The 23,499-nt window shown below is 36.5% G+C and overlaps 1 protein-coding gene across 1 annotated transcript; it reads left to right on the top strand.

Annotated features, from left to right (window-relative positions):
• Positions 1 to 1,342: 1,342 nt before the first annotated feature.
• LOC120287606 (protein NO VEIN-LIKE-like) lies at positions 1,343 to 5,118 on the top strand. The gene is made up of 3 exons (XM_039300553.1): positions 1,343 to 1,402; positions 2,473 to 2,813; positions 4,528 to 5,118. Exons 1-3 carry the CDS (start codon positions 1,355 to 1,357, stop codon positions 4,964 to 4,966), a joined length of 828 nt encoding a protein of 275 aa, XP_039156487.1. The 5' UTR covers positions 1,343 to 1,354; the 3' UTR covers positions 4,967 to 5,118.
• The last annotated feature ends 18,381 nt before the right edge of the window (positions 5,119 to 23,499 follow it).

Genomic DNA, 23,499 nt, shown 5'->3' with positions numbered 1-23,499 from the left:
CTCGCATTTTAATTGGACCTTACGGTTAATGCCATATTTAATGAACTCGAGGTTACCTATTCAAGGTTAGTTTGTCTTATAATAGGAAAAACTAACTACTCAACATGACCAGTACCTTGAGGTTCATGATTGGTGAGCCTGTTAACGCGATCCCCAGGCACGTTGACGATCTTAACTCTCTAATCGTGGTCACAATGCCAAAGAGCCCAAGTGGGTTGGAGGTACAACATTGCTAAGCCTGGGGATTTTGTGGAAGATCTAATAGCACGGTACAATTTAGGCAATTACAATGGCATCCTAATCTAGATTAGAGAGCTCCACTTTTCCATCATCACCTTCCCTTAAATACATATATATTTATTTATATTTATATATATTTATATTATGGATGGATTGTGGATAATAGAAACATACTTGATCATTATACTATGTTTAATTTTGTGAGGAAGGATAAAGTTCCATTTGTTTTCCTAAAAAATAAATGATTTGAAATATGTTTTCTTACAAAACGATTCTTATATCACTTACAAAAATTAATAAACAAAAAATAATTTTACTATATATGAATATATTTATACATAAATTGCTATTGATAATAAAAACATTTTTAACAGCTAATTATCTTAAGTTATACAATTGATTATTTTTAGAAAAATATTTTCCAAATAATTTAATTTTCTAAAAACAATCAGAAAAGTTCATTCCAATTTTCCATTAAATCTTCCGTTCATCCCATTTCCCTCCATTTCCTAAACATAGCAGTTGGGGCTTGATTGAAAGAGGAAAATTAATGGAGGAGAAAATAGAAAAGAATCCCAAAGATTGGTGCTACTTTCGCAATTGGCACATAAATCAGGCCTAACTTAACAAAGAGGCTACCGCCTTTTCAGTTTACTCTGCTTTAAAAATTGACCAATAGCCGTTGACTCTGTCTCTCTGACGCTTCACATGCTTTTCCATCCTGCTTCCGACGATGACGATGGAGCGGTCAACGCCAACGAGCCCTCGCCCTCCCAGCCGCGGCGGCGGAAGAGGCGGCGGAGGTGGCCGTGGACCGCCGCCTACTGTTCAGCAACACCTCAATCCTCACGCTAGACCCTGGACTCCTCCGGCTTCCCTCATGAGACCACAAGATCATCATCAGCATCAGCATCAGCATCATCATCCTCCTTCTCACCAGCATCAGCAAGATTTTGTTCTGAGCAGCACAGAGCAGCTGGAGATGATCGACTGGGCCGTCGGGGAGGCTTGGCGATATCTCCTCGCCGTCGGAGAGAGCGTCTCGTCCTGGAAAGTCTCGCAGGCCGTGGTCCTGGCTCTGCAGGTCGATTCGTGGAGCTCCTTAGGGTACAGCATGCAGCAAGTGCCCTCTCTTCAGAGCTTAATGGCTGTTGAGGGAAAGGTAAAGGTTTTCTGATCGTTGTTGAAGTTTCTTCTCTTTTCTGTTTTTGAGACTGCTTGAAACTGTGTGGAATGAGTAATGGTTTAGGAATTTTTTTTTTTTTTTAGTTCAATCATGTTGTACTTAGCGCTCAAGTAAGAGGCTTTTTAAATCGGAGAACTTTGCTAAGCTTGAGTTGCATTTACTTGGAAGATTCTGTGATTGCCTTTTCTCTCTACAATCTGGATTGGTAGTTTTCTTTCGTGGAATTCCTTTTCGGGAGAGGAAATACAGGGAATGAAGATGCTTGGTAGGAATTAGGTCGATCACTAAAGACTTTCAAGTCAACTTCTTCGTCGTCTTCCTCTGAGGTCGGGGTTCTGTGATAATTAGTGGGGGCCATGAGCTCGCTGGGTCTGCTGCCTTTGACTTTTCTTTTTATTTCCAAATAATCACGCTTGATGTGCTTTTGTTGATGTAATTTTTGTATTGAATTCGCGGCAAATAATGCTAATGAACTGCATCCATCGTTGAATTAAGTTGTGTGTATTTCGTGAGGGGACTAGTTGCAATGACGAGGAGATTTCCCCATATCTTCTATTTATTTGATTGAGATACCCATTGGGTTAAGGTAGTTTGCTTCCTGTTGCATTATCATTCTTCCCTACGCAAGAATTTCCCAAATAAGATACTCAAATAGTCTACAAGGACCACGATTCATCATCGTCTTCTTTCCTTTGCTTTTTCATGATTGCTTAAAATATGGCTGCAACCCACTTGTGATTTCGCTTAAAAGAATGTGGGATTCATCACATAACCACAGAGTCATAGATAAATGATCATCCAAATGGTAGAAAGGTTGAACAAGTTAACACCCAGAAAGGATTTCTATATGCTTCTATCTAGTATAAGTTACAAATAAAGTTCAATCTATGTTTAGAAGGGTTTTTTAAGCAGATCTGTTGCCCTTCTTCCATCATTTTTAAGAACCCAAACATTTCTCAGGTTTGAAGATAGATTTATCTTGTAAATTATACACCTGTGAAAAGACTTTCTTCCTTTTGACTCACTATTTGTTTAAAATTTTTCAGATAAATTCATTTATCCATTGCTTTGTGGAAACTTGGACAATTGCCTCATTGTATGATCTGGAAAGAGCAATCTGTGAAAATGAGGGCATTGAACGATTTGAAGAGCTTGCACTGGGCCCTTTTTTGCGACATCCCCTTGTTACTCAATACTTTTCCCTGAACAGTGATGTGACTGAAGTGTTCAAGATAACAAGTGGGCAGATTGTATGGTACCTTGGTAAATTCTTATCTGAACACAATAGTAGAGAAGGTGTTGAGATTGGGGACCTCCTCAGCTTTATAGCCAAAGAAAAATCAGTCTCAGAAGTGGAAAAGCTTGGAGTACGAATTCAGAGCTTGGGGTATGCACTTTTTGTATTTTAATTTGTTATAACTGATAACAAAATTACATAGGATAAAGAAAAAAAAATTGAAAAGCTGATTTGTATGCAGAGTTCATTGCTTTTTTTGCCATTCTTCTCATCTGACTCTTTTTGTCATTGCTTTATCGACTGCTTTATAAGCTTAGAGAAGTAAGCATTTTTAACTTCTTGAGAATTGTTTTCTGTAGAAAAGAATTTGACTTCTATTGGCTATCAAATATTTCATCTTATGTCCTTTATGCATAGTCGTTGATAACTTTTTTTAGTTTATTTGGATTTTTGGACACAAAGATGAGTGATTGCCCAAATTATTAAAGGACTGAGAATGTAACTTAACTAAAGGTAGTTTTAAGAGCGTTGGATGCCTAACTCTACAACTTGATTTTACTGATGTTACCCAGATTCTTAATTGATTTTCTTGACAAAGTTGACACTAGATTTTAAGGATTGAATTCTTCAGAGCAACTGCACATATTAGTATAATTGTATCATTTCAGCATTTAGTTGTTCTTGATAGCCGCTTTTCATAATTAGCACAGGCAAACAGCCTTTTTCAAAGTGGAAATTTTCCTATCTTGGTTCACTACTTAAAAGTTTCCCTCTATTATGCACTCCTGATTTTGCGTGCTGTAAATTCTCATAGGATGAGCAATTAAACTTGATGATTGCAGAAGGAGCAGGTTCCTTATATGGTATGCTTCATATAGCTGGAACTGTCTAGTTGAGGGTGTTCTATTGGGCAAAGATACTAACCTTTTATCTTTAGGAAACAACTCCACTTGCTTATTTGAAGCACTGAAATAAATGTAGAAAACAGATCCTTTTTGTTCATCAGACATGCAGTTGACTAGTTTGCCTTTTGGAGTTCAAGTCGGTTAATGCATCCTAGTGGATGGTCTATGGATCTTCAGGTTTTTTCTTCTGTTTGTTAAGGCAATACACAATTGATGCATGGAAAGCATGGTGGGCATTCTGGGCTGTAACAAGATGGATTTGAGTTGGGAAACAACAATGCTGGGGCAGGGGTAGAGACAATGGGGATGATCTCTGCCTTACTCTGCTGCATGCGACCTTCTTTTCAAATGCTTTAATTAGTGGCTCTGGGCAATTTTTTTTGGGGTGGGGGGGTTTGGTTGCAAATGTGCTGGAGTATAGAGTGAGTAAGAACTGCACAGAGAGACTTCAAGGTATAAGGAACCTGTCCACTTCCATCATTGGACTAATCATCATAGCAACATACATAGATCTAATCTGAGCTTTGAATTTCTAATGACCACCTTGGCTTCACATGTTATTCTAATTGAGAGTGGTTAGTCATTCTTGTACCCTCTCAATGTACCAAATCCATTTGGCAAGAATTTTTTTTTATCTTTCCTATTTTCTAGAGATTCATACAGATGAGACATTAGGTCATGGCTCCTTGAATTATGTTAGATTAGATGGTAAGTCAAAATGAGGGATGAGTGACAAATAGCACGCTCTATTATGATCAGATAGTAAATCACGATGAGAGTTCAATGATGAATAGTTAACCTTTCTTGCTGATGACAATTGTGTGGTTCCAATGCATACATTCTGTAGACATTTTTATCTGGTCTATCAACTGGGATAAATACATTATATTTGTTACATGTACTGACTCCTGATTATGGATAAAGGCTCATTAATTCTTTGTTTCCTTTTATATATGTAGGTGTCATATATCGTTTATCTTACATGCAAAGCGATCGGAAGCGACATGCTTGAGGAGATATCTGAACTTAAGTTCTGATGATGAAGACGATGATGACTTGTTAAATGAATATAATAAACCCGATGATGATTGTAATCGAGACGAAAAATCAGGCCAAGACATGCTCGTTCATGTGTCTGTAAGCTCACAGAGGTTTGAGAGCGAAAATCTCACTCATGCAGAATGGCTTAAAAGAGACATGGAAGAGCGGGACAAATTTCTGATGGATCGAACCAATTTCACAAAAAAAGGTAGAAAAAAGAAAGGTGCTAGACTGGTTCTGGAGACTAGTGCTATGAGGATTTTCATGAAAGATTGGAAGGAAGCCTGTCGAGCGTGCTCTCTTCCCATGGTAAGTTCATGGTTTTCATTCCTTGACATCATTGATGCCATTAAGTAATGAGGTCTCATCTACAATCCATTCCTAGCTATTTGGTGTTTGACTATTGAGCATCTCTTCAAATGAACAATGGTAATATTCAATTGCTTCCACTATGAATTTTTTGGGTTGAATTCATACAACCACTCTACTATTTTACATTGATAATCCCTTAACTTGCGTGATTGTTCTCTATCATTCTCAATTGCCAATACCATTGGGTTACAAGTAGTCTTTTTGACGTGTGTGTTAATAGTTGAAACTATGTATACTTTTGGTTGCCTTAATAGCTAGGTTGTAATATAGTTGTTAAGGCTAGAACATAATACTACAGTGTAGTTATTATTTTGCTTAGTTTGACACGTAAAGAAATAGAGATAATGTTCACATATTATATCATGCATGATTTCCGAGTAACTTATGAAATTTTCTATAATCATACATAAATTTCATGAAGTAATTAACTATTATTCTAATTAATGAAGTTACGTATATAGTATAACATTATTTGTTATTAGCAAAGTTCTTGAATCGAGATTAAAATTGTGTATAGTAAAGCTCATATTCTGAATCATGAATCAAATCAAACTGAACGGTGAACCGTCGATTTTAGCAAGTACTTTTAGAGTAACTTTAAGGGTTAATACTATGAAAAACTCTGAATTGATACACCTAGGACAAATTTATTCCAAATTATTTTTTGGCAACCAAAAATCGCAAATTGGTACACCTGTAATAAATTTATCCCAAACTAACTTTTTGACCATTAAAAATCTAAAATTGATACGTTTGTGACGAATTTATCTTTTGTTAATTTTTGTTAAATTTTACTATCAAATTGGTGAGTTCAATGACTAGCGGCAATTGACATGTGTACTAATTTAAAGTTTTACCCTCTATTTGTCACAGGTATACCAGTTTTGTTAATTCATAGTATTAATCCAATTTAACAGAAATTAACGGACGGTAAATTTATTATAAATGTACTAATTTTGGGTTTTTGGTGGTTAAATAATTAGTTTGGGTTAAATTTGTCACAGTTCTATTAGCTTAAGGTTTTTTTTGTTATCAAAAAATTAGTTTGGAGGTAAATTTGTCATAAGTGTATTTAGGGTTTTTGTGGTATTAATGCTAACTTTAAAAGGAGGACATCTCGCTGAAGGCTGCCTATTAGTTGCCAAAATATAAAAAAATAAATGTAAAAAGACATATAAACACGTAATTTTGAAGAAATGTCACGTGATTGTTTCGGATGAACCCAAATGACCAAGTAAGGAATTGAAATGACGCATTTATTAGTAAAATTGTGATATGCAAAAGTTCAGAATATTGAATGTGTATAAAGCATAGTTGTTATCGTATATCAAAATTGTAAGTTTATGATTCATGTGTCGAAAATTGAATTGAATTATTAGATTTGATCAAGTACCTAAAATAAGTACTTTGTGTCGTAGACATATATGAATTTACTAACCAAGTATAGCAAGATATAGATTTTGAGTTAGAATTAGGGAAAAAGAAATCTTATTTTAGTGCATGTGATGATCCCTATGTATAGAAGATATAATTTCTATTTTACCTTGACATTTATTATAAAGTGCAAATTTTTTTTCAGTCATTCTATAATTATGAAAAGTAAACATATATCGTCAAATGTGACAAAGTTACATCAATTGGATAAACATATAAAATATTAGATCAATTGATATGTGTTGGATGGTAGAGTTGTTAATGATACTTACAATTCAGGTGGTTAGTGATCTACCTAATAGAAATGCATTGCTAGGGCCTCTAGTCAGATGAAATTGTATGACGAATCGACAATGGGACGATTCTAATAACTTTTGTTATAAAGCATACTGCCAAAACTTATGGGGCCCCAAAATCACAAATACATAGTTTGACAGAGTTGTATTGAATCGCATCAAATTGTGCGGAATTGTATCGAACGTAAGTTTCGTTTGCCATTTGATGCTGCATCTTCAATTCATAGCTAAAAAATTGAATTGTTTAGTATGTGAATTGAGTCAAATCATACAATTCGAATTGTGAATCGTACAATTTTAACAATAGGTTATAAGATACTATATTTATATTTGTGAGAGAAAAGTGCTATTTTTTATTCCATAATGTTCTATATATATACATAAAATAAACCCTAAAGCTCCTAAAGACTATTTTACCCTTATAGTCTAACACTCCCCCTCAAGTTGGAGCATAGATATTAATGATGCCTAGAAGTTGGAGCATAGATATTAATGATGCCCAGTTTGTTACAAATATAATGTATCCTTTCATTTTACGTAGAGGTTTAGTAAAAATATCTGCAAGTTGCTCACTAGTTCGAACATGACTTGGAAGAATCAATTCACTTTGTAACTTCTCTCGAATAAAATAATAATCAACCTCAATGTGTTTTGTTTTCCCATGAAACACGAGATTTGAAGCTATATGCATTGCAGCTTTATTATCACACCATAAGATCATAGGTGTTAAAAGCTTTGAAATGTAACTCAGTCAATAACTATTGAATCTACAGTAATTCACGTCATTTGTGCCATGCCTATATTCTGACTCGATATTGGAGCGAGCAACAACACTCTATTTCTTAGTCTTCCATGATACCAGATTCCCTCCAACTAGAGTATAATAGCCCGTGGTTGACCTCCTATCATTTGGAGACCTTGCCTAATTAGCATCAGATAATCCTTCAACTTTGCTATAACCATGGTTCTGATAAATAATCCATTTCTTTGGAGTCTTCTTCAAGTACCGCAATATAGGAATAACTGCATCCCAATGAGACATTTGGGGGAAAGAAAGAAATTGGCTTACCACATTGACTGGAAAAGCAATATCTGGACGAGTAACTGTAAGATAATTCAGTTTATTCGCTAGTCTTCTATATCTCTCAGGATTATCAAAGATCTCCCCATCCTCAGCAGTCAGTTTAACTCCTTGTTCCATAGGTGAATCAAAAGGCTTTGATCCCAACATACTTGTCTTAGTAAGCAATTCCAAAAGATATTTTTGTTGTAACAAAATAATACCTTTCTTTGACTGTGCAATTTCAATTCCTAGGAAATACTTCAATTTTCCTAAGTTTTTAGTCTGAAACTGATGTTGAAGATAGATCTTTCGCTCAGCTATACCAACCAAGTCATTTCCTGTGATGATAGTATCATCAATATATACAATTAAGAACAGTTTGCCTCCTTTGAATATTTATAAAAGAAAGAGTGATCATTTTCACATCTTAACATTCCAAAAGAAAGTATGGCCTCAGAAAATCTTCCAAACCATGCCCATGGAGATTGCTTCAAACCATATAAAGATTTTTTTAATTTGCAAACTAGTCCCCAGACTCCCCCCAAGCAACAAATCCCGGAGGTTGTTCTATATAAGGGTACTATGCAAGAAAGCATTCTTAACATAAAGCTGAAATAAGGGTTAGTTATTTGTGGCAGTAAGAAAGATCAAAATTCGAATAGAAGTAAGTTTGACAATAGGAAAAAAAATGTCCAAATAATCAACCCCATACGCCCGGGTATATCCTTTGGCAACAACTTTTGATATTTCAGGTCAATGATCATGAACAAAACAAACACAACCGAAAATTCGAGGTGGTAAGACAAACAATGGCTCATTGCTTAAGACAATGACAATGAAGGAGTTGGGTGAATAGTGCCAACTTCCTTAACATGTGTAGATGATTAATCGGCTAAGGTAACTATGGATGAAGATGGAGTAAGAGAGGAAAATATACCTGAAATGACATGTGATCAGAAGCCCCTGAATCAATGACCCAAGGATGAGAAGCGGTTGAAAGACATGCAGTAGCATTACCTGTTTGAACCAAAGTAGCAGTGGAAGAAGCAAGTTGTGAAATTTGAAATTGGTTATATCAGGCAAATTCCTCCTTAAACATAACAACTACCTTGCCTTCAAAAGACTCTGGAGAAGGGTTGTCATTGCTTAAACATAACAACTATCTTGCCTTCAAAAGACTCTGGAGAAGGGTCATCATTGGATGCAAGATTCGCAAACTATTGCTGCTGCCCTAGTCTTCCATGTAATTTGTAGCAAAATTTCTGAATATGATCAGGTTTGCCACAATAACGACATGTCCATGTGGCCCCTGAGGTATTGACATACATATAAGATTGTCCATTATTATTCAGCTGACCTTGGCCTCTCCCTGTTCCTGTGCCTCAGCCTCCCCCTTGGCCACCACGTCCACCATATCCTTCACAACTTCCTCCATCACTCCTAATACCTTTGCCAATTTTAGATTGGGACACAAGAGTCAAACTATTTATCATAGATGTACCTTGAGAAGACTCACGAGATACTCGAAGAACTCGTGCAAATGTATCAATGAGTGACGCAATAGTCTCTCCTCCAAAAATTTGAGACCTAACAGTTTTATATTGAGGGCCTAGACCTCCTAAAAATCCCATCACAGCCAATCGTTCTCTTTGAAGTTGTATTTGCTGAACATTAGCTGAAATAAGGAGAACGGCGTTCAACTCTTCATACATTGTCTTAAATTCAACAAAGTACTGTGTGATAGAGCATCCATTCCTTTCAGATTGATTAAACTCCTGCGATAACTCATAAATCCGCGACAAGTTATTTTGATCAGAATATAACACATTCAAATATTCCCACAGTTCTCTAACTGTTTCAATGTGTGTTACTAAAGCAACTATGTTACTTTCCATAGAGTTTAATATCTGACCAAGAATACACGCATCAATAGTCCCAAGTTTCATCGTCTTTACAATTTTCTTCGACGTGCAGACTCTGAAATGCCTTAATTTTGCTCAAAGGGATATTTAAGTGCCATAATTTACGAAAAGTACACTTAAGTGCCAAAATCGGAGTAAAATGGATACTTGAGTGCCAATTTGGCCAAAATCCGGCCAAAACGTCGGCGTGGCATTTTTCCGGCAAACGGAGCCCAAAATAACACCGTTTTGCACGCTTACGTGGCCAAACGGCGTCATTTTTCGGGCGACGTGGTAAAAAAATAAAAAATAAACTAAATTAAACTTAAAATTAAATTTAGTTAAAATATTTTAAAATAATAATTTTAAAATTAAATTTAGCTAAAATATTTTAAAATAATAATTTAAAAATTAATTTAGCTAAAATATTTAAAAATAATAATTTAAAAAATAAATTTAGTTGAAATATTTAAAAATTAATAATTTAAATTTTTTTAAAAAAAAAAAAGAAAAGGGGAGGCGGTTGAAGGAGTAGTCGTCGGCCGCCGCCCCGCCGCCGCCCCTAGCCCTTCCCGGCGGCGGCCGAGGGCTAATCCCTCGAAGCCTCCCCACTTTTTTAATTTTTTTTTTAATTTTTTTAAATTTTTAAATTTTTAATTTTTCAACTAAATTTAATTTTAAAATTATTGACTAAATTTAATTTTAAAATTATTATTTTTAAATCTTTTAACTTAATTTAATTTAATTAATTTTTTATTACTTTTTTACCATGTCACCCAAGACGACGCCGTTTTGGCCACGTTAACATGCAAAACGATGTCATTTTGGGCGTGTTTCGCCAGAAAAATTCCACGTCGGCGTTTTGACCGGACTTTAGCCGGAATGGCACTCAAGTGATCCGTTTTTCTTCAAATGTGGCACTTAAGTGTAACTTTCGTAAGTTATGACACTTAAGTGTCCCTTTGGGCAAAGTTATGGTACTTGAAGCATTCTTTTGCCAATTTTCTTCCATTGATGGAAGTTAGAATTACCCTCAAGCTTCTTATCAGTAATTCTATTAGATGAGGAAATAACCTCAGTCGTCACATAATGATTTTTATCAGAATCATTGTCTCTTTTATCCCTCGAAGTATGACCCGTTCTCCAAGAACAACAAGAAAATTCTTGCAATAGCTTTCTTTAGATAACTCAGCCCAAACCAATCAATAACTCAACAAAATTTTTAATATATCACCATGAAACAGCAGCCCATAAATCAGCAATCAGATTTTAATAATCAACGCTGGAGATAACTAAAATCAGCGACCAAAAACTCAGCGACCAGCATCCGTGAGAGTCGCGCCAGGGAGCTGAGTGAACAAGAATCAGCAGGACAGAATTGAGCGACCTAAAAATCGATGACCCAGCATCTCAACGACTGAAAAGCAGTGACCCAAACATCAACACTGGAGGTGACCCTGCATCCCAGTGACCAAAATCAGCAAGCAGGGAGCCACGACTAGGGAGCTGTGCAAGTGTGGGGCTGAGCAAGCTGTGCAAGGTTGCTTCGCGAGCTGGGCAAGGTGTGAAGTCACGAGAGAGAACTCCCGTGAGGAAGAGTCGCGTGTGAGAAAAGAGACGCGATGGAGACTAGCCGCAACAGCGACTGTTCCAGCGTCTAGGGTTAAGCCCTAGGCTCTGATACCATGTGAGAGAAAAGTCCTATTTTTTAATTAGTAATGTTCTATATATATACATAAAATAAACCCTAAAGCTCCTAAAGATTATTTTACCCTTATACTCTAGCAATATTCATATAACATGCTCATAGCGATTATTTATTTCTTAATTTATTAGTCATTAGTATAGTCGCAATCATATTTATACAATACTAGATTCCTTTACTAATAATCATTAGCATAATCATCAATAATACTTTTACTATCATTTTATACCTAGAGTAGTTGTGTAAGTTTTTAATAATACAATTCGAGTAAAGTGAGAGAAAACAGGCTGAACACTCATTGAGTAACTGTTATGGTGATTGTAATAGCTTTGGCAGTAATAGGGCACTACTACTGCAACCAAACAAACTAAATATGTAGACTTGTGATATAATAGACAATACTGTGTCTGAATGCTTTGTATCTGATTTAGTCATATTAATGCAATATGATTGCTTTGGCATTCATACTATATAGGATACTTGGCACTTCAACTCCAAATATGTTCTTTCAGGATTCTGAGTTAGAGTTTTATATGCACATCTTCGGCCTGTCACCGCCTAGATCTAGTCACGGTGGTATTTCATGTTTTATCCTCTTTCATAAAAGTAATATCAGCTACAGGAAATAGGAAGAGGTTAATATGCAGTCTCTCCTGCATTAGTAACTTCAAGCTTTTACCATCATGGCTAACTATACAAAATGCATGAAGTGCAGATGTACAAAGATTTTTTACTAGGTATATTATGTCAGAAAGTGTCTTAAGGCAGTAGATTGGTTGGTTAATTAAAATTCAGCATGCACAGCTTCTGAAACAAGTTCTATATCTTTTTAGGTCATTGAGAAAATGCTAAACAAGTATGTACGCAACCAGAAAAGGCGAGACAAGATGGGCACCATGCTTTCAGCATACCCCTTGGCCATTTTGTTGAACATTGCTGTGAGTTGACCATGATTTTCCTTATCTTTCCTTTAGACTGTAAAAGCAGATCTCACTTTCTCCTGAAAGATATTACCTAATTTTATTTTACAACTTGACTTCTATGTGCTACCTGTTTCTGCTTCTTAGTTTGTTTTTCTCTGCAAAGTTAAGTTTGTAGAGGAGCCAATGGAAGTGGGACATGGAAAGAAGGATGAGGACAGAATCAGAGATGCCGTGTCTTGTCTGAACATCTTGATGTTTAGCTACTTCCATTGTTTTGAATCAAGAAACATACTCTTAACTGCTGCCAAAATTCCAATCTTCTTACTTGTAGGAACAAATAAACTAGTGTTAGCAAGTTGGTCTACCTGAAAGTACCCTTCTCATTGAGCAAACTTGTGGTATGGTTATAGAATCTGCCTCTGACATGAATGAATAGCAAGTTATTCTTGTTCTGGAGGAACTTAGTTAATCTGTGTTCCTTGGAGTTGCTGATAGAGAAATGTTTGAACTTGATACCTTCACTAGCCATCAAAGGCTTCTTCTTTTGTGTTATAAAATGAGATTCTTTTTTTTTTTTTTGGGGTAAATCCTGGTACATTCAAGTATTCAGGAAGTATCAGACTGATGAATAAAGGAGGAACACTAAAGGAGGGAATAAGAAAACAGAAGGAAAGAGAATGATAGCCCTCTCTGATCCTATCTAATGGTAGGTTTTAGCTTAGAGAACTGCAGTTCCTGTTCCTCAAAGATTTGATATGCCGCCTTATGAATAAAGGAGAAGACCTCCACATCTCTTTTCCTCTTTATTTCCTTGGCGCCACTTCTAGTGCTTGTGGAACCTTTTGACAGATTGTGGCATAACCCTAGAAATTGTTGACAATGATATAAAGTTGGATCCAATGTCAGTTGCTTATTGACATCAAAGCAGAAGATGATCCACAGCTTTTTCCTGGAAAAGCAACGTTGACATGCTTTAGCAGTTTTGAGTTAATCTCACATTATATCCTTTTAATATATTGTATGAGCATGGCTTTTGGACTCTGCTGAAACAAAAAAGACTTTGGATGGAGCTTTGACATCCAATGTAGCTTTCACGGGAAAGATATGTTACTCTTATCTCTCAAACCCTATGGCTTTGTTAAACAATAAGTCTTCAGTGTGTATGTCACGTACTATAGTTCTTTGTCTGTCCATTCGCCTCTGGTCTTGGATAATGACAGTTTCTCAGAAGAATGAATCTGTAAGTCCCAGTCCAATTCCCCTTTTAGCAAATCCACTGTATGAATCAAATAGGATGACAGCAGATCTTCTTATCTTCTGCTATAGCTAATAATTGTGGATAATTTCACAAAGAGCATTATTGTGAAAACATAAATCAGTCCAGCTTTTCTTTCTCCGACAATTAGTACCAAACCTGAAGCCAGATGAAGTTGGAGAATTGTTGTGGCTTTTATGGTCTTGTTCCATGTGAGTTGAGGATTACAGGAATGCATATTAGTGACCCCAGACCTTGCTTCCATGTTCTTGTCCTGATAGAGCTTGAGTGAAAATCCTAGTACTTTTCCACCAAAGGAAAATACCCAAAATTTCTCAAACGTGCATTCCCTCTATACCTTTCCTTCCCACCACCTACCTTCCAAAGGAGAAGGGTTCCAAATAGCATCTCACTGGACCTGGTGAAAGTTATGAGCATCTACTAGTTCCTCTTCCTTTCAATAGGAAAATCTGTCAGAGCCTTCATTTCTTCTATTTAGTATAGACATAACAATGCATGAATGAACGTCCAAGGGAGAGCATCATCAATGGAGACATTGTAGTTAGTGTAGCAACAATGTTCAGCCAGGAAAAGCAGTTTAAACCAACTTGATAGGGTTGTCACCATCCATGCATTCTTAGTATGCATCCGGTTATCTGTTCCATGACCTCATTAAATTATTCTATGAAGCTGAAAATTTTGGTTATGCCCTGATGCCCATTGTATCAAGAAACAGGTTGAATTTGGCTCAAAACACGAACTGGCCTTTTTTATTCAAAATTTGAATTTAAAAATATTTTAAAGTTAAGTGCATGCTGCAAGATTTGGGGACGTTTCAGGTGTTTGTTATCAAATAAAGGTCAAGTGTCAAGATTCACGGATCTTTAATGTGCCTCCAGTTATTTGTTCCATGACCTCATCAAATTATTTTATGAAGCTGCAGAATTTTAGTTATGCCTTGATTCCCATTGTATCAAGAAACAGCTTTGATTTGGCTTAAAACAAGAATTGGGCTTTTTATTCAAAACTTGAATTAGAAAATATTTTAAAATTAAGTGCATGGCACAAGATTTGGTGCATGTCAAGTTTTTGTTATCAAATAAAGATCATGTGCATGCTGCAAGATTTGAAAAAAGCAAAAGCAAAAGTCATTTCAAGCACACCTATTTTTTAAGTCTTGTGGTGAAGCAAAAGAGTGTTTTGCAGATTGTCTAAACTGCTAAATTTGTGACGAATGGCATGATTACTCCTTCGGTGCCTTTATCATGTTGTACTATCTAAAACATTTGTGGAAGAGCTATTTTTTAGTGAACTTCTAGTCTGAAACTTTGTTGATCTTTTTTTATTGGTTGCACAATGTTTTAAATGTTATTAATATTTTTCGATGTCATATCATAAGTATATAGGAGTCTGTTTTCATGGCTGTTTTTATAATTGCATTACCAGCAGGTTACTTCTCTTTTCTGATTGCAGGTAAGTTGTATCAAATGGGGAATGTTGGAAGATGAATATGAAGCTATTGGTAAACAAATGTTGAATGGACTTATTCTGCCAACCCCCCTGCCTGTAAGCAAAGATACCCAATCAAGTTTAGAGACTGCAACTGACAAGGCTCGGCACAGTGCAGAGCATACAAAAAGTATCATCTTAAAGCATGCGTTCCTGAGTCATTTATGCAGTATTCGTTCTTAATTTGTATAATTGTGGGTGATACAGTTAAACAGTTGTCTGAAAGCATGTGTTTTTGACTGTTCCCCCTTTTCTCTGTTCTTGCATCCATCTAACTTTTGAGTTTAGTATACCATGCACATAAGTACGTTATATCTTGCCCTAGGGCAGTGTCACAGAGACAAGCAAGCATAATTGGCCTTGCCATGAGAATAAGATGCCTCATTAAATTTCACATGGAGCAATATGCAAATTGATTTTTTTATTATCTTTGATCTTGTATAAGTCACAAGGCTATGTAACAGAATAGAAGTTACAACCGTTTAAAATGGAGGAGATGAGTAGCATGTAAAATTGAAATAGTGGGTTGCTTGACATACTTTTAGTTACTGAGTTTTTATTTTATGTGGGGTATTTGAAGAACTTTACATTCCGAGGTTTTACCTGTAAAATTGAAATAAAGGTTGCTTGAAGTACTTTTGGTGGAAGCAAATTTTAGTTATATCTTACTTGGTCACTTCATCTGATAGCCGATGATATGTGTAATTGATTTAGTTAATTTGTGTAAGCTTTGCCTTAACTGGAATGGCATCCATTAATCTCATCTCTTAGTATATAAATTTGATGAACATAATGCACCCGTTACTCTCATCTATTAAGACAAAACAATATCTTAACATGGTAAGAAAGCACATGTCAAAGTATCAAATGGGATCCCTCCTATTTTTATTTTTCTTTCTTTCCTATTTTTCTATTGTTGAATTCCTGTCATCCATTCTTTGTTTGTAGTTGTTACATTTGCATGCTGTGTTTTTTGTGACATGTAATAGGAAGGGCTAAGGATATGCATGATATAAAATATAGATGAGTTCTGCTGATTGCTTAAGCTTTTGGGATGAACAATCACTTAACATCGTTTCGCAAATTTGACAGAATTGTTTAATGTTAGATATACGGACAGCCTGGTTTGAAGTACTTGTTTGACTAAATGAGTGGTTCAGATAAAATTTAGACTATTGGAGACTTTCTGTAATGACTAATTTGTTTTTAAAAGTAAAAAATGTGGAAAATCATGACATCCCTTCATGTGTGTAAGAACTTCGTTTAGGGAAAATGTTTACCATTGATGCCAGTAGTGTGATCAATACAGATTAAATGTTCGAGTTAGAATATCTGCATGATTATGGAAAAAGGTTGGATAGACAATGCGCATGAGTTGACTGGAAGCTATGTTGAAATTAGAATGAAGTTATTAGGACTGAATTTATAGATGTTTATCTTGTACATACATTTGGATGGAATTTTATTCATCTTTACATCTTTAATTGGGCTACCTTGCCCTGGAAGCTTTGAATATCATGGGCTATCTACCATATATCATGGCACTGACTTTTCATTTTTGGATTGAGCTATGTTCATGTACATTTGACCCCCTGAGTTTCTCAAGAGCAACGGACTGAATGATCTTTCTGAAATGTGCTCGATTTAAAATCTACCCTGGTGGCCTGTATGCTACTGCGGCTTGTTTATTGGTCACCTTTATTCTCCATATTTTTTTCTGAGATGTCACACACTTGCACAGTTGCTGATTCTGTGGTGCGTTCTCATAGACGAATCTTGTGACATTGTCTACTTATTTATCAATTGATAGGTGTCACTGTTGAAGACATTGCAAGAGAAATTGTTGCTTATTATCAGCCTGATCATGAAAAAACGAGCAACAACAAATCAGTTCTGGAGATGAGAGTTAATTTGTTAAGAAAGCTTGTTGACTGTGACTCTTGGCTGGCGAAGCAATTTTTCGTTCATGAATTTGAGTCACTTGGATATGGAGAGTTTTTCAGTTTCCTGACAGAACACATATCTCTTATGCCTATTGGGCTGAAACAGCTCTTGAATGGTGACATGTATGAGAAGTCCCACTCTGAGGTTTGCCTACTGCAGGATCAGTTGATGGTGCTAATATCACAAGCATTGAATAGCTCGTGGGATGGTAAAGTGGTGACCAAACAGATGATTTTGACATTGCTTTTGAAGCAATTTCCCAATCTCAGTTTCAAAATGGAAGTTGGTTCAGTGGAGGATTTATTAAATACTGTTGGGCAGTATAGAGATATTGCAATGTCAAAATGTGTCCTTTTCTCTCAGACACTGATGGGTGCCCATGGTCACTCTATGCCGGCACTTGATGATGATTATGCTGTTGAACTTAAAACCATTGGTAGAGGAACTGATGTCTTACAGAAAACAGGAAAATTGGAATCAGTCTCATCTCAGGATGCAATTGAAGTCTTACTAAGGGCGCCAATGCTGTCAGATTTAAGTCGTTGGTCACATTGGGACATTAAGTTTGCCCCATGTCTTGGCCCTCTTGTAGGATGGTTGTTGAATGAAGTTAATAGAACAGACTTGTTGTGTTTAGTGACAAAAGATGGTATTGTGATACGGATTGATGGCTCAGCTAGCGAGGATTCATTTTGGGAATCTGCCCTTCATTTATCATCTTTCCAAACAGCAGTTCAGTTGCTCTCTTTGTTCTCAATACGTGGGGGACAAAAACATGTTCCTCTGCCTCTTTTAAAAAGTCATGCAAGTCGTGCATTTGAAGTCATCTTGAACGATCATCTGGAAGATAAGGAAGTGACCGATAGATGGAATTTTCAGATGAAAGAAAAAGCAGCTGGTATGTCAAAGCTGTTGGATGAAGTTTGTGCTAGTGGATCATTCAAGAATTCCACTGGCACAGTTAATGCAGTGCTTGTTGCATCAAGATACTTTCTTGAATGCCTAGGTCATATTCCTTCAGAGTTTTGTACATTTGCTGCTGATGTGTTACTATCGGGTTTGCAATCTGTCATTAAAAATGTACCTTCTATTATCTTGTCAGAATGTAGATGTATGGAGGAACGAATCATGCTTCATGAAGTGGGACTTTGTCTTGGTGTTGTGGAATGGATTCATGACTATCGTGTTACATCCTCCCCCACTGATGGTGAGATGTGCAACCCCTGTGAAGCTATATCGCTCATAGCTAACACCTCTAAGTCAAGCACAGGCTCACTGTCTGCAGAAGAAGACAAGATCGTGCTCTCTCTTGTTTCTGAGGGTCAGAGTAACATATGTAGAGAAATTTGTCACGGTTCTGATAGTCCAGAAGTCTGCATAGATAAGAGTGTGGCACGAAATGAACCCATTGAATACGAGGATGCTTACTCAATCATTGAATCTATCAGGCAAGAAGAATTTGGTCTCGATCCTAGTCTTTCTATCACAGAAAGTAGCTTGTTGAAGAAGCAACATGCCCGTCTGGGGAGAGCACTTCATTGTCTTTCCCAGGAGTTATACTCTCAGGATTCTCATTTTCTTCTTGAGTTAGTAAGTTCATTGTTGTTTTTAATTAATCTTTGTTTTTCCTCTCCAGTAGCTGTCGTCATTTAGCAAGACAGTACTGTGAGTTTACAATATCTACATGCCCCATGGTATGCCGCTTATGCTTTTGCTTTAGTTATTTGTTTGATTCATGGTCAGTGATGATCTTTTGTGGTCATGTTGTTCATCCATTCTTGTCAAGTTCGTTGGGGTATTAATATGTGCCCATATGTGCATGGACAAACAAGGGAACCTGAGTTAAATGCTTGTCAATATTTCTCCAACAGCCTAAGCTGAATGTAGACACACTTGGTTTGCTGAAGCCTCAAGCTAAATCAAGGAAGAAATGCCATTTCTTCATAGTGACCACTGACTACCTTAGTAGAGCAATTAATGACATCATTTTGCCCAATTGATCATTCACACAAAACAAACAAAAATCCAGTCATATGCATAGGAGAAAGTGGCCTTCCTTATCCATGGTGTGATATGTTTAAAGAGTATATTGTTTTTATTTACAATGCAATGAAGTCAAGTTACAGTTATAATATGTATAACAGCAACTTGATGGACTTTATCATAGTTATATCAGTCAACACATGCCAGAAATATTAAGGAAACTTATCACTGCAATTAGGTGTGGCACACTTTTCAAATTTGTACTGAGGAACATGACATCTAGTTCAATTATGCAAAGAAAATATTAACATGATTGATTACAGCTTATACTGGATTACAGCTTATACGGCAAATTTTTATTTCTGCTCTTCAAAAGATCCTGTAATTTTCAATTTGATAAATCTGAATTCGGAAAGTGTTGGAGACTGAAACTCTAAAAACTTGACAAAGCTTCATTTGATTCCCATGATTTAGATGTCTTAAATCATCCTCTTTTATCTGCATTCCTCTGAACTTTTCGTTTTTGTGTTAGTTATCTTATATTATGATTGAGAGTACACTCAACTTAACTGATATTTTCCCCCAAATAAAGTTTATGGATGGGGATTTATATTTTAAACCAGGACAACAAAGCTGATTAAATTTCAATGCTCTAATGGGACTGTTTGTCCTTATTGTTGCTGCAGGTTCAAAATGCTGATGATAATACCTATTTAGAAAATGTTGAGCCAGCTCTTGTATTCATTCTTCAGGAGTCCGCCATCATTATCCTGAATAATGAACGGGGCTTTTCTGCTCAAGATATAAGAGCACTATGTGATGTTGGCAATTCTACAAAAAAAGGAAGTGCTGGATATATAGGGAATAAAGGCATTGGATTCAAATCAGTATTCCGTGTAAGTAAAGATAGCCTGATAAAATGCCATCATATCTTCTTCTTTGGGCGAATCCCATTACCTCTTTTATTGCAGGACCGCAAAAAGGGTTGGAGATTTAATATGCCTGAAACATGGATTTGAAGAAAAAATACAGAAAGGCACAAATGAGATTACACTACTTATATGAATGTAGTCTTATTTTGTCTAATTGCTTAAGCTTTTGGGTTAAAATTTTTAATATGGTATCAGTGCCAAGTCTAAATTCTTCATGCCCCATTCCCCTATATAGCAAGCAAACACCGTTATAATTAGTCATTGCAAATTGCTCCTATTGCATCCTGAAAGAGCTTCACCGAAAAAAATTTAAATTCTTCTGCAGGTTACTGATGCACCAGAGATTCATTCCAATGGGTTCCATGTAAAGTTTGACATAAGTGAGGGACAAATTGGTTTTGTTTTGCCAACTGTTATACCCCCTCTCAATCATAATGTGCTAAGCAAGTTAGCATCCACTAATTCTGTTCAGTTTGATACTAGCTGCTGGAAAACTTGCATTGTTCTTCCCTTCAAATCGGATTTGTCAGGAGGAACTGGAAGGAATAATGTCATATCCACGTTTTCAGATATTCATCCATCCTTGCTACTGTTTCTTCATCGTCTGCAGTGTATTACATTCAGAAACATGCACGATGATTCACTAATTGTCATGAGAAAGGAAACTTGTGGTGATGGCATCATTAGGGTTTCATATGGTAAGGAGGAAATGAAGTGGTTTGTTGCATGCAAGAAGTTACATGGGAAGATTGGTCGTTGCAATGTCCAAACAACAGAGATTGCCTTGGCATTTGGACTTAAAGAATCAACTGATGGAAATTATATCCCATGCCTTGATATGCAACCTGTTTTTGCGTTTCTTCCACTAAGAACTTATGGTCTGAAATTTATACTGCAAGGTGATTTTGTTCTTCCCTCATCAAGAGAAGAAGTTGATGGGGATGACCCTTGGAACCAATGGTTGTTGTCGGAGTTTCCTGATTTGTTTGTGAATGCAGAGGGATCTTTCTGTTCTCTTCCTTGTTTCAGGGATAATCTAGGAAAAGCTGTGACAGCTTACATGAGCTACATTCCATTGGTCGGTGAAGTCCATGGGTTTTTTTCTTGTCTTCCCCGGATGATCATCTCTCAGTTACGCCGCTCAAAATGTCTACTTTTGGAAGGAGATGATGCCACATGGGTGCCTCCTTACAAGGTTGTCCGAGGTTGGAATGAAGGGGCTCGAGTTTTTTTACCTGATCATTTGCTTCAAGAGCATCTTGGCCTAGGATTTCTAAAGAAAGACATAATTCTATCTGATCGTTTGGCAAGGACATTGGGGGTCGAGGAGTATGGCCCAAAACTTCTACTTCAGATTGTAATGTCTTTGTGCCAGAAAAAGGATAGCCTTCCATCAATGGGTTTTTCTTGGTTGTCTGCATGGCTGAATGCAGTTTATGAAATGTATGTGCATTCAGCACAAGCATCTCTAGATGTTGGAATGGGTACAGATATCATAGAAACCCTCCGTAAGCTTCCTTATATTCCTCTTTCTGATGGTACATTCAGCTCAGTAGATGAAGGTACGATCTGGCTGCACATTGATGTATCTGGGAATGACAGTGAACATGGAATGGATGCTTTCCCAATGTTATATGCAAAGCTCCGTATTGTAGACCCTGCTTTCGTAACTGCATTGGATACTGATATATATCGTGTAGACATGTATCCGGAGGACAACATCATCAGGATGCTTCTTATTGTTGGCGTGCAACGTCTATCTACACATGAAATAATGAAGGTGCATGTCTTGCCTTTTATATGTGATGACAAAAGTGCAAGTTTGGACAAGAATCTGATGACAGAATTTCTCTGCTTTGTGTTTATCCATCTACAATCTAGCTGCCCTATGTGCCACGATGAAAGAGATTTTCTGATATCAGAGTTGAAAAACAGAGCTTTCATTCTAACAAATCATGGCAACAAAAGACCGATTGAGATACCGATCCATTATGGTAAAGGATTTGGAAGCTCTTTTGACCTCTGTAAATTGTTCAACAACATTCAAATGGAATGGCATGAGGTAGACATTATCCACTTGAAGCATTCTTCAACTAAATCTGTCGTCAATGGAATGAAAAAGTGGAAGAGATTTTTTGAAGAAATAGGCATCACAGAGTTTGTTCAAGTAGTTAAAGTTGATCGGAGAATGGGTGATATACCGGATACATTTTTTGGGAAGGCAGGATTGGAAAGAGACCATGTTTCCGTAGGATCTGTAGCTGAAGATTGGGAATCCAGTGAGTTGGACCATTTATTGTCCTTGTTGTCAGCAAGTGGAAATCATGATGGTTGTCAATTTCTCTTAGAGGTTTTTGATAAATTGTGGGATGATTGCTTTAGGGACAAAACCGTAGGTTACTTTAATGATAAGTACAATGGGAAAAGGACCCCCTTCAAATCTTCATTCCTAAACAGCATCTGTGGTGTTCCATGGGTTGTTTCATGCATGGATGACAAACTTCACTATCCTAAGGACTTATTCTATGATTGTGATGCTGTGCATTCTATTTTGGGTTCTTTTGCTCCTTACGTAGTTCCAAAGGTTAGTTCCTTTATGGATTTGTTTTTGCTAACTGATTACTTGTGGTGTATCAGAAATGTCCAGTGTTGAACTTAGGCCTGAGTATTTGGCCATTGACTACTTTCTTGCTCATGTTCCCGTTATCCAATTTGAGGACCTCATGTGGTTGATAGGGGATATAATATGCAAATAATTTTGTTGATACAGAGATAGTTTCAGGCTTACTAGAATCTACTTTATCTGTATAATTTTGATAATTGATTGTCTATTTAATGTTTATGCTCATTCTCTGTCGGTCCTTTTCCTTAGTCCTTCTTGGAATAAGGGAAACAGTCATGTAAATACCATTAAAGGTTTTTGGGCAGGAGCGTTTGACTGTCTGGTCTTTGGGTAGGAATGTAAATGTGGACATCTAATGATTGGAAAACCTTACAAACTAATGGCATACTAGATAAAAGTAAACCCTGAAAAAGAAAACGGGAATGCACAAGAGAATATAAGAGAACAGAAGCAGTCAGTCCTTATATATCTCAATATTGGTGGGAATACCTTGTGATTCAGGAGCAGGTCTAGGACTCATAATTACACAGTTTATCAATGCAAAATTTTTTACTTCCATTTTCAAAGCTTACATGTGGATAGAACCTTGGAAATAGTGCTAGAGTCATTAAAAATAAGTAAAAGTGCACTGAATTATGATTTTACAGTATTGTGGACATCAGCATTCGGGGGGCCATCTGTGGCTCCCTAGACTTAGCAACCTGCAGTAAATGCAAAGATAACTCAGTCCAAGAAAGAAATAAAGTAAAGACTTATCTGCCATGACCGGCAGCTGATGTTTGACTTGATATTAATGTTAATGCAGTGCCACTTTTTTTATGTAATGCCACTACTTGACGTTGGTACTTTGACTTAAAACAGTTCTAAATTTTAATGCTCTCTCTTTTGCTTCATGTGTCAATGTTATGCAAAATGACTGTCTAGTATAAATAAACCTGTCTGTCAGGGAC

Source organism: Eucalyptus grandis, chromosome 8, assembly GCF_016545825.1.
Source record: "Eucalyptus grandis isolate ANBG69807.140 chromosome 8, ASM1654582v1, whole genome shotgun sequence".
Lineage (NCBI taxonomy): Eukaryota > Viridiplantae > Streptophyta > Magnoliopsida > Myrtales > Myrtaceae > Eucalyptus > Eucalyptus grandis.
The sequence above is the reverse complement of the archived record's forward strand: the minus strand, read 5'-3'. Positions and strand labels throughout refer to the sequence as shown.

Coding starts and splice junctions, on each gene's coding strand:
- LOC120287606 (XM_039300553.1), top strand. CDS start 1,355: ATGCAGCAAGTGCCCTCTCTTCAGAGCTTAATGGCTGTTGAGGGAAAG. Junction 1,403..2,472: donor TAATGGCTGTTGAGGGAAAG/GTAAAGGTTTTC, acceptor AAAATTTTTCAG/ATAAATTCATTTATCCATTG. Junction 2,814..4,527: donor GTACGAATTCAGAGCTTGGG/GTATGCACTTTT, acceptor TTATATATGTAG/GTGTCATATATCGTTTATCT.